Raw genomic sequence first — 12,880 nt, forward strand, 5'->3', positions numbered from 1 at the left:
CAAGAGACCAGTGGTATTTGTGCACTAAATAAGTATCATTAACATAACATTGAGGGGGCACTGTTAAGAGGCGCAGTGAGGGCAATCCGTGGTGAAGGTGGTCATTGGGGGCGCCAACAAACATTGTAGCACCAGGCGCCACCAGGGCCCTGATACCAGTGGTCGTGTATCCATAGTTTTGTCTAAAATCTCGCCCTGTCTAGGAGAAAAGAACATCTGAACGACATGGCACTGTATGTATTACGGCACAGAGGGCCATGATGGGGCATCTTCCGCACTGCTCCAGAAGAAAGACGACGGATTCTGATTGGTTTGGGCTTGGCAACACAGAGGAGGGTGGGGAAAACTGAACTGAAATTAAATACATTTTCATGACTCAAATGATGGACGGTCTCGTCCAAAATACGAAATATTCTCGAATTCTTCATGAAATTCTTTTAGATAACATGATTCTGCCGAAAAGAACAAACTGGACACTACTTTCTAAACAAGTATCAACGTGTTGATCGCAGTGTACCGACATGAAATGAGTAATTCGGTAGAATGTGTCCAGAATTCAAAATCTGTGTAACAATGAATGTTCACCAGCCTGATCCATAGCACAGGCCTGGCGTGGAACACAAACATGCAGCAATTATATTTAACAATTTTTTATTTATTTTCATTTAACAGTATCCGTTCGAATTGGGAGTCGCGGTGGCAGTTTTCACTTCAAGCCTGGTGTCTCTCAGTAGATTGTATACAGGAATGCACACTGTCTTGGTAAGCTTTCAATACGTTTGTGTGTGTGTGTGTGTGTGTTTGTGTGTGTGTGTGTGTGTGTTTAACGAAGTGTGGTTGACAAGACAGTCCTCCATTTAAGTTGTGCCAAATAAACACCAGTTCAGTCATAAAGCAAATGAAGCTGTACTACAAGACCTAGACTGAGACGTGAGGTAGTTACTGACATAACTATACTGCAATGTCCCTGCTATTTGCTTCATGTTGTTTTTTAGTCTATCCAACGTTTAGTTCATCCTTCCCAAGGAGCAAAGTCTTTTCACACTACTTCTTGTATGTATTCTTCCACCAGTGCTTCTCTCTGTAAGCAGACCTGTACATCTTGTACTGATCTTATCACATTTGCTGTGCATTTAGAGACAGAGGTCACATGCCAGGCTGTGTCTTCAGAGGAAGCTTGCTGTTTACTTTTCTTTCTTTGACTTCAAAGTGAGAGGATTTATGTGACAATCTTGCTGGACATGGGGTTGGAAAGGGTTTTTTCTACCACACAACCACCTTCAAATGAGCTGTCCAAGTATTTCAGAATATATCAGAATTAGGAAAACACAATTGAAGCACATTTTTTGTTAATTCTGAATGGTGTTGGAACAAATACTTTAATATGATCAACACAAATCAATACACCATTTCCATACATTATTTTGTGTGCACTGTATAGTTTTATTAGTAAAACCATATGCCTGTGCAAATGTAATGGCCATTTAAATTCAAAATGTGTTGTCTGCAATGGCAGTGTGCTATCACACCATGTGTACTCCACTCTGCACCACTCCACAAGACTGCATTCGATTCTGCACCACTCCACTTTACACCACTCAATGCCCTCTTTGCCACTGCACTTGTCACCTCTGCACTCTACGCCTCTATTCTGTACCACTTTACTGTATGCCAGTGCGCTATCTGCCAGTCTACTCAACATTACTGCACTCTTTATCACTGCACTCTGCCCCACTCCAGCTTAGGCCACTCTACTCTGCACAACTGTAATCTATGCCACTCTGCAACACTGCACTCTATGCCAATCCACCCTATGCCACTCAGATCTAATCTGCACCACTGCACTTTACGCCACTACACCCTACACCACTTTATCTGCCATTACACACTGTGCCACTGTACTCTACCTTGCATCACTTCACTCTACGACACTTCACTCTACTTTGAAGCAATCTACTCTATGCCACTCCACGCCACTCTACTCTAAACCACTGCACTCTGTCACTGCACTCTTCACCACTACACCACTGCTCTCTATTCCACTGCACTGTATGTCAATGCACTCTACACCATTGCGCTGTATAGCACCACTGCACTCTACACAACTCTACTGTACTCTATGCAATGCACTCTGCATCCCTCCACTCTATACCACTGCACTCTACACTACACTACTCTGCACCACTCTATGCACCTGCACCCTCTGCCTCTCTACTCTCCACCACTGCACTCTATGCCTCTGCACTCTATGCACCACTCAAATCTACGCCACTGCATTCTACGAAGCTGTATTGTACGCCACTACATTCTTTGTCACAGCACTGTACGCCACTATACTCTGCAACACTCTACACCAATGCATTCTCCACCAGCCTGTTCTACGCCAATCAACGCCACTGCATTCTAATCTATTCTGCACCACTCTACTCTATGCCGCAGTACTTCACTCTGCACCATTGTGCTCAACACCAATTGCAGTCTACCCAATACCACTCTACTCAATACGGCTCTTCTCAACACCACTCTATGCCACTGCACTTCACGTCACTGTACTCTGCACTCTACGCCACTCTACTCTGTACCGCTGCATTCTGTGCCAATTCACTGCATGCCAGTGCACTCTACTCCACTTTACATCAGTCCACTCTATGCCAATGGACTCTGCAGCACTCCACGCCACTGCACTCTATGGCACTACACTCTACTGTACATCACTCTACGCCACTGTCCTCAGCACCGCTTTACACCACTGCACTCTAGGCCACTCAACTCCACACCACTCTACTCTGCACCACTGCTCTCTATGCCACTGCACTCTACTATGCGACTCTCTAATCTTCGCCACTGCATTCTGCAGCCCTAAATTATATGCTGCTGAATTCTATGCACCTGCACTCTATGCCACTATACTCTGCAACAGTCTATGCCAATTCACTTTACACCAGTCTAATCTACTCTACACCACTCCACTGGAAGCCACTCTATACCACTGCACTCTATGACACTCCGATACACAACACTATATCACTCCACTCTACAGCACTCTACTCTTCGCCATGCCACTCTCCACTACACAACTAACTTTTGGCCATGCTGAATAGCAGCCACGCTGGTGTACAACATGGCTAAAGCACATTAGCAAAGCCAATAGCACTTGCATCGGTGAGACTTTTTGGCTGTGCCAATGCTTGTTTTCTCACTGGTCAAAATATTTTTCCCCATGGAGAAATCCCTTCCACTACACACCTACAAGGTTTGAGGATTGCCCATTCTTCTTCCCACCCTGGAAGAGGAGTTAATCCAGGCTCTTTTGCAGGAGTAAACCATATCCAGTGTGAGAAGGGGTGAGAGAGTTAGTGATTGCCGACCAACTCACAAGTTCCAGGGTGATCACAAGCTCGCATTGAAAACCATGCCTCACCCCTTTCATGGGGTTTACTACTGAATAACAGTACGCAGTCATGGCGAGTAAAGAGAGGTGTCCATTTTTTGATTTACAGCAAGCATAAATGGAGCCATTTCTGGATGTCAATGTAGGTCCACAGCTTAGGTGATTCTGGGAACCGGTGCCTACAATTTTAAATGACAGTAAAAGGAACTAAAAGGAAGTAGCTTAAAAAATAACAAAGTACCAAGAAAATCACACGTAGATATCCAGATCTCATGTACTGATATTTATATGTGTCTCTTGGAGATGCATACACGGAGTACAGGGGCGGCCTGGAGGCGGAGGAATGTTTAAAGGGAGCACTGATGAACAGGCTCTGGAAAAACTCCACTGGAAGGTTCACCCTCTTTAGGGCTGAGCTTTCAATGGCATGTCATCCATGATCTCCCCTGCATAAGTCTACCATGTGAAATTGGCAGTACTGGGTAGAGAAAAATGATCTGTGCATCTGACAGCTGGACCACAAAACATTTTTGGCTGGTGGTATTTCAAGTCATTGGTGGCAAGTTAAGGTAATGCTTGGTGCAAACAACTCTTACCGCAGTACTATAAAATCAGGTTTCCCGGAGAGGGTAATGTAGGGCAAAAATTTTTGTGAATATTTGTTATGTAGCATTTTGTTGTGGTAGTGTGGTCTGTTGTGTTTTTGGTTTTCACACTGCTGTGTTTTTGTGCTGTCGGCGAGAGCAACGTCATCAAAAGTACTCTTACCCTATCAGCAAAAGCACTTTTTGCAGAAAATTATCTTTCGACCAGAGGAAGAAGCTTAATATTGGCAGGTACACCTTAAGGCTTGGCTCCAAGTTTTGAGTAAGCTTTTCCATGATATGCTCAGGATCACACGATCTTGTGAAATATGGAAGCCAGGATTCAAAACCAATTTTCCTGCCTCTGATTTCTGCCATAGCCATTAGCCCAAGATGGAAAAGAGAGGTTTCAGAGGAGCTAGAAAGCTTCACCACCATCAATTTTTGATAAAACTACAGCTGGCACGAAAGTCTGAAGTAAAGATGAACTTGAGCCCTACTGAGAATGAATAGAAGTATCAGCTAGAAAGCCAAGAAATGGAATTTACAAAAAATAAAGGAATTAAAAGTAGCAAAACCCGAATGCTAACCCAGCAACAAACATTGTCAACAACAAATCTGCAAACTGACACCCCAAATAATAAAATCTATAAACATTTGCTCAAATTAGCTGTCCCCGCACACGGTGTTTGAGCCCCTTGCTGTTAAGTATTCGAGTTCCTGCTATCTTTGACTTGATAAAGGACGTCCTTTTTTTAAAACAGATGCGAGAAAATCAATCCCTTCGAACAGGACAACCAAGAGGCGAAGTCTTGACTCAGCAATCAGAAAATGCAAAGGCGTGACGTCGCATTTTCCGTGCCGTGGTTGCTGATGGATACCTGTATGGGACACTGGCACTCATGTTTTTGGGGACCGGAATTTATAGCTTTCACCCTGAACTAGAAAGAGAGAGGTGCAGCAAGGGGGGGAAGAGTGCGGATGTGAAATGTAGTAAAATACATACAAAGGGAGAAAAGAAATCACGTCATCTCCCCGTGCCTAACAAAATATCTTTTTTTTTTTTAAACACAAAAAAAAAATGAATGTGTCCTTGTGTAACATAACCGGTGTTCATGTAAAGCGCTCCAATACCTTAGGGTCGAGTTCGCACTATATAAATGAGCCCAAAAAAAGATAAAAACACCGGAAGTGGAGGGTGGTGCAGTAAAGAGGCATGAGGTGGACTCGACACTAGAGAGCTTTAGTATTCCACAGCCCTGGCATTCGGCAGTGCTATTTGTAGGCTCTTCAGAATAACTTAAGGTCCCCTGCCCTCATTTTTGTTTGAATAAATGTAACACTATGTTTGGGAGTGGTTCTGCTCTCCCATACGGACAGGGTGGTGCTAAAATCCTATTGAGCGTGGAGACAGCCTTTATGCTGCCCCCCTAATGGAGGTGGAGTCCTACGCGGAAAGGCGCCGCGTGCATTAGAGCATCAGGTCCTGGGTCTGATTGGATGCGGCCTACTCTAAGAGCAGCAACCTCTGACCTCTGCTGCACTGAGAGTTCAGGAAAGATCACAGAAACCATCTGTAACCTGAGGTGGCCACCAAGGACCTCCAGCAGCCTCTAATGGGTAACTAATAACAGCATGGGCGGAGCGGGATAACTGCAAGGATTGCTTTCTGCCTTCTTGCAATGTGAGGAAAGCAATCCATTTTCAGCTCAAGTTTTTATTTTAATGTTATTAAGAGTAAAGGCTGAGGTGACGTTGCATCAGGTCCCAAATGTCCAGTGACCTGTTGTCTTGAAGCCTGCTCATCGCCTAACTGCACACATAACCACAATAAATGCCAGTGCCATTAGGAGTTAAGTTCCTGAGTGTGCTACTATGATGAGAAGTGACAGATGACGTATTGTAATTGTACTTATATAGTGCTTACTACCCATGACGAGGGGTCAAAGTGCTTTTCGCCGACTAGCACGCTACTCTAGAACCCAAAAAGGATTAGTGGTGGATTAGTATAGGGAAATATGAGTTAATTTGAGTGGTGGACATGTGAGTCTGTTAGTTGGATTGAAAAGGATAATGAGGGGATAGAAGAGGGAAGAGTCTAGAAAGTGTTTATTGGGAGATCATAGTAGTAAGATGAGGTTTGGGAGGAGTATAAAGCGAGATGGAGGAGGGAAGAATCTCTAGAAATGGATTAGGGAGCTCATGGTATTAAAATTAATTTTGGGATGGGTCAAATGAGGGATAGGTGAGGGAAGAAATAAGGGTTGTTTAGGAGATCATAATATTAAAATGAGGTTTGCAGCGATCCAAGGAGGGATAGAGGAAGGAAGAGTCTAGAAAGGGCTATTTTGGAGATCATAGTAGTAGAATAAGGTTTGGGATGAGCCAGAGAGTAGAGGTAGAGGATATATTGAGAGAGGTATAGGGTGAAATATAACGTAGTACATTGGAGACAACATGGCTAAAACACATTTCTAAAGACTATCTCTTGCGTAAGCCTACTGGCCAATGCTCGTTTTAATTTAACTTTATGGTCTGCTTGTATTACGGCGAGAGCATCGGCTATTTTTACTTCACTCTCAATTGTGCCATTTTAGAAGTGCCATACTGGAAGTGCGCTCTCTAGCCTTTGCCAGTTGGGATATGTCATCCACCCACTCCCTATTTTAGACTGAGAGCAGAGGGAAGTGCCACTAGTGCGCTAAAGGCAAATCTGTCTGCGTCCCTGTATGCCCAGACCATGTCCAGGGCCTGGGACACTGCCCGCAAGGATTTAATACTACTATTAAATGATTTGTACCTGTGTAGCACTGAACCTATTAGTTTGAAGTTCCTTACTAGTGCATCCGAATATCTAAGGTGCAGCACACACCTTTCATCTTTACCCTCTCCTACCATATCTTCTCAAATTTCCAATTGATCTGTTTAACATACTTGTCGGAATCCCAATATAACATGCATTCTAATCAATGTCTGATGGTTAAACATGTGACTGAGGAGAGGAGTCTGGAAGACTTATTTTGACTCTGCATTTATAGCAGAAACCTACTTAAAGTGGGCTCACCCCCTGATCTTACAATCCTCCTGGTTATCTTTTTGAATTAGCCAATGGACCCATGAAATTATTTACAAAAATGAATGTTTAGTCTCCTCATGGACTATCAAGTTGCTTTCCTTTACAGAATATTTGTCATTAAAATTTTCAATTAATAAAAATGAATCCAATAAAATAGTATTAATTTACAGATTTTCTGGCCCTGTGAAGAACGTTGCTGCTTCAATTCTGGAGTCTATCCCTCTAGTCTAGAAACTAACAATTTTATCTTGCTTTAAGATTTTATTCTCCATGTGGACAGGGAATCCGACAAGGAAGCAACAGAGTTGTTACTTATTCAGCCTTTGATTTGCTGTAACTTGTACAAGGACCAACTCACTCGGCAGGCCATATTTTTGCCCACATCTAGGCATGCCAAACTTAAGTCAACACTCTTTCTACTTTAGAATGGACATAGATGGACCACAAAGCAATTTTTTGGTCAATCAAGGAGGGAGGCTAAAATAAAAACCAATGAGTTGTCCAACATTTCTGATCACTCATGTTCTTAATTGGACCCTCCTAAATTGATCACCTGCTTAGAGCATACTGTGCTTGAGCCTCAAGGTAGTATATTTTATACAAAACAATGGTCCTTAGATCATTCAAAGTAAGGGTGGAATAAATATAGTCCAGAATCGATACTATATTAGGGATGTCCAGCAGGACGATCCGTTTTAATTCTTCAATGCATTATAACATATAAGACAACATACTAATTGTGGGACACAATCCTGTATCCACTAGAGAGAAATGACATCAAAAAACAAATACAAACACATGAACAAAAGGGCATTTCAGGCAAGACGGAAAGAGCTTATTTACATTATCCAATGTTTAAAGCTTTTACAGAACACCATTTGCACTTTTTTTCACAATGGATTAATGTGCAAGTTGTTAACTTAGGTCGACGACGTTTCTATCCTGTCGCAAAAGACTAGGATCATCATCAGGATATGAATGTGTGCTGGCCTGATTATAAGAAATTGCCCGGTTCGTGATTACATCCGGGGATTAGACAGTACGTTAAGACCGTAGGCAAGTGCAGACAGCTATGCTCAATCAATTGTGCACAAAACCAGCGCCATGCTGCGGGGTATTTACAACGTGACGCATCTGGGAGATGCGTCACGTTGTAAAGCCCTGCGCCAGAAGTAGGCGTTTCTGCGCTAGGAGGGGGGTTCCGTCGCAGGAACGCCTCCCAAAAGTGGCTGAGTGAAATCTACAAGTTTTCACTCAGTCACTTTTGAGCCCATGCTGCGTCAAAACCCTGCGCCTGCTTGAAACAGGCGTAGGGATTGACGCAGCATTGTAAAGATAGGGCACCCCAGAGCCTTGCAAGAGCTGCGTCGCGCTTGCGATGCAACACCAGCAATGCGCTGCCTTTACGGCACAGATGCATCACTTTACAATGCGGCGCATCCATGGTGGCGGAGCCGTAACGCACAATAACTGGCGCATCCCTGCTGATATGCAGGGATGCGCCAGTTATTGTAAATCTGCCCCCCTAGTTTGGTGTGCGTGCAAATCCTGCTTTGCCAATCCCTGGTGAGTTGCAGCTACTACTGCTGAAACGAGGCCAATGGAGGTACCAATGGGTGAGGCGGACTGGCCTCAAGGGCAGGGCCGGCTTTAGCGCTGGTGGCGTCCTGTGCAACAATGTTTGTTGGTGCCCCCCAATGACCACCTCCACCACGGATTACCTCAATTCCAGCATTTAACAGTGCCCCGAATGTCTCCATAACTACACTCTCTCTCAGATGCATTTAATATGATTCACAGCGCCACTCATAGCAGTGTAGGGTTTCAAAGCACTTTACATCACACACACACTACACAGAGACAATCAATAATACGTGTGTGAATCACTGTATAGGAAATGTTACAGAAGACAAAGGGCCACCTAAAGTCAGCTCCCGGTGGGAACACAACGATCGCACCGCCCTAGAGCTGGCACCTCTCAAGGGTCCTGTGACCTCGCTCCAGTGTGTGCTGCTTCATAAGCCTGCCCGCAACACTAGAGGTGAACTTCAGTATGGATTGGAGGGGACAGGCCTCCAAGGTTAACCCACACTTGCCCCCACTAGGGTAAACCTCCTGGTGCTAAGACACCAGGGCTTCTATGGTCTTGCGGAGCCTTCTTAGGCCTAGCATGGGAATGTGCTCCCTCAGGAGAGTGGTCTGGTGGACTGGTCATGAAGGCTGAACCTGGTTCCCCAATTCCAATTCGGCAGCTCTGACCATAGTGCCACATCCTCTCCCCCACTGAACACCATACTGCCCCACTGAGAGAAACTACAGCCCAGTTGTGCCCAGATATAAATACCTGGATGTGACTCAGTGCAAATTACACACTAGACAAGAGCAATATGCTGCCTAAAAAACGTAACCACATCCTGAAAAAAGCAAACCCTCATAGGGAATGGAAGATTAAGTTAAGCATGTGAAATGTAAGCAGGAACAACATGGTTAACTTAATGCATTTACACTCACTATTCAGAAATCAGTGAGTGATTGTGCCTGAAAAGTTAAAGACATGACTACAGGGCCCGGAAGGGTCCCGCTTCAATGTCCATTGCTTAGGTCCTTACAAAACGCAAGCAGTATGGTAAAAAGACCACATCCATGAACACCTAGCCGCGGTCCGCATTTTGTTTTCCCATCCACCCATCAATCCGGCAATGAAGTATCTCCAGGAATGGTGCACATCCTCATTCAGGGAAAACAATGCTTTTTCAAAGAAGAGATAAAACAAAAGTAGCGCTTCACTGGGAAACTCAATCTGGCCGCTTTGTGAACACTGTCCTGCTTTATTTAGTTTTTTCTTTATTTTTCATATTTTTAACCTTTTATTTCTCTACGTCCCGAAGCTGTACTCTGGAATAGAATAATGTCAGAAAAAGACAACACTTGCGGCAAAAGTTTTTTTCTTTTTTGGATCCATTTCACAGGGGAAGAAATACACGAAATGAGGAAAGAGAGGATGAGAACCCTTTCTTGAAGTCACGGTTTTCAAGACGAAGGGAGGGGGGGATCAGCTGCCAGCGACGGAGCAGTAGTGTCCTTGCCTTCTCTGGCAAGAAAGAAAAGACAGAGTCCTGTCCTGGGACGCATTATTAAAACGAGAAAAGTAGGGGCACGGGATCTAATGAATTATAGAAGTAGGGGCACGCTGCGCCCTGCCGATCCCGCCCACTTCGACCACTGTATAGACAACTATGTAGATTAGTTTAATAAATGGATTATCAATGCTCTATATGCTGCCCTTCTTGTGACGTCCTCTAGTACCCATCCTAAAAAGTTCTTTTTTTGCCAACGTTCTACTCCATCTGCTCCTTGGTATACAACAGACCTGACTCTGGCCATGAGGAAAAGAAAATAAACGAGCGCTCCTGGGAGCTCACTTACAATTCTTGCAAATGCATTTGTAAGCAAGACTTTAAGACTCAAAAAATCCTTTTAAGCAATGCCCAAACTAAATATCAAGAACGGATTCTTGCTCCAAAGACATCTCACTAAAGAAATCTTTGAAGTGATGACTTACCCGATTGTCCCTTCTCAACCCCTTTGTTCTGACTTAACTAACTTCTTCCAACAGAAGATAGCACGTCTTTTGGCCTCCTTTTCCTATGTTCCTGATACTCTATTGATTCTCGACACATTGGTATCTTCCTTGCGCCTTAAAGCCATATCAATATCTTTGTCTGAATTGTCTGCAGTAACCGTGGATTTTATTCAAAATTTAATTCAAGTTGTTCGGACTCTTTTCCGCATCCCAGCTCTGAAGAAAGCCATGGCCCTGTGGTGGTACCTGTCCTTACTTCAAGCTAGCGAGAGAGATGGTAAAGAGGGTATGCTCCAGGGGAAGGGACAAATACAAAATGGACAAACGGGGCCAAGGAAAGCCACCGAATAAGAAGCTAGCAATGAGAGTGACAATAAAGCCTGCCAAAGACAAACAATGAGCAGGGTGCAAGCCCCTGTCAGTTCTTGCTAGGCCCAGAATAGGTCATTTGCAAACAGGCCGCTTGTGCTGCCTGGTAGGCTTGACCTAAAAAAGGACTGACAGGAGGAAAAGGCACATGTATACCATACATTACCAGTCTCCAGGTGTAACATTGAAATGAAGAATAATTTTACAAATATGCATGCCTCCCAACAAATTGCATCTGTTGGTACCTTTCAGAGACCCCCAAGCATACAACTGTTTTCTCCAACCTATATATCCTGTACATCATCCAATAGACATACCTTGCATTCAATGGTCATAAAATAACTACTTTGGGTAAAATGTAGGAGATGAACACCAAAGGCCTACTTTTCGATCTCCGTTACTCCAGATACCCAGATCTAGCACAAGCCATCATGGCTGATAAGCAGAAGGCTGCACATGTACATTTAGGTGCCACTCATGTGCATTTGTAACTTGTTTAGATGGACATTGGAATGGCACATTAAAAGCTAATCTTTTACTTTTAATTCTATGGCACGACTCATCCTTGACATCCCTCGCCACAGCCACATATCAACCCACCTGAGAACCCTGTACTGGCTCCCCGTCAGCAAGAGGATCACGTTCAGGCTCCTCACCCACGCACACAAAGGGCTCCACGACATGGGCCCCGAATACCTCAACAGCCGCCTCTCGTTCTACACACCCACCCGCCAGCTCCGCTCCGCCACCCTCGCCCTCGCCACCGTCCCACGGATCCGCAGAACCACCAACGACGGAAGATCGTTCTCCCACCTGGCAGCCAAAACATGGAACTCCCTCCCCGCACACCTACGACTGACCCAGGACCATCTCACCTCCAGGAAACTCCTCAAGACCTGGCTATTTTAGCAGTAGCGGCACATACCCCCCCCCTCCCTTCAGCGCCTTGAGACCCTCACGGGTGAGTAGCGCGCTCTATAAATGTTCTGATTGATTGATTGATGGTGGACCTGAAGTGCTGTAAATCTTCATAGTTTTATTTGTGGCACAAGAGGCCTGTTGTGACAACAAATTGCACATGCTGGAATCCGTCACTTAGGTCAACAAGAAATAAAATACAGATCCACAGGTACAACACACTATGAAAACCCATATGTGGATCAAACTCCTTTTACTTTCACATTGACCAACACGAACCATTGATAAACCCGACATCTAAAATACAAATGTCCGCTAACTGCACACAGTCACATACGACCAAACAATACACAAGCGAACGGTGTGAACCTTCAACTGTAAGTCAAGGTGCACAGTTCAACAAAGTACAGTGGGGTACATTGATTCTGATAACCTAACATATTCCTTGCAGATGTGAGGGTTCATGTTCAAATAGTTACACATACAGCCACTGCACCTTTTGGTCATTAGATCGAGCCTGGGCATCGCATGCTCTGCGAGGCATGCTGTATTGAGGTATGGACTTAAAGCCCCACTCACTCTCCGCCCTTATTTTTCATTGGTTTGTATCATTGCCATTGTAAACTGTGGCCTTTCATTGGTCAGTAAGCTTAGTAATCCCTCCTTAGTACCGCCTTGTCTCATTTCGTAACCTCTCATGAGGACACACCCTGTTACGTGTGCTGTTGCTCGGCAGGCTGTAATTGTTGCCTCCAAGCACAATTTTTTTAAAATAACTTTGTCCTGCCTGCACACAATCCAATAGGTCTCGTATTTGTGAAACTTCAAGCTATTGGCCTTGTAAATGACAATGCATTTTATTTATCTGGTTTTAAAACAACACATAAATAAAAGGCATTGTCATTTACAATGAAAATAGCTGAAATTCTCGTAAATGCGAGACCTGTTGCATTGCAAAT

General features: G+C 44.3%; 1 protein-coding gene across 1 annotated transcript in view; it reads left to right on the top strand.

Annotated features, from left to right (window-relative positions):
* The window catches only part of SGPP2 (sphingosine-1-phosphate phosphatase 2), a 500,448-nt gene that overhangs the window by 405,128 nt on the left and 82,440 nt on the right, over nucleotides 1–12,880 (top strand). Inside the window, exon 4 of the mRNA XM_085634264.1 lies at nucleotides 673–762. Coding sequence (XP_085490390.1) covers nucleotides 673–762 — 90 coding nt within the window. The remainder of the gene's footprint in view (nucleotides 1–672; nucleotides 763–12,880) is intronic.

The sequence above is a fragment of the Triturus cristatus genome, chromosome 11 (genome assembly GCF_964204655.1).
Source record: "Triturus cristatus chromosome 11, aTriCri1.1, whole genome shotgun sequence".
NCBI classification, from domain to species: domain Eukaryota; kingdom Metazoa; phylum Chordata; class Amphibia; order Caudata; family Salamandridae; genus Triturus; species Triturus cristatus.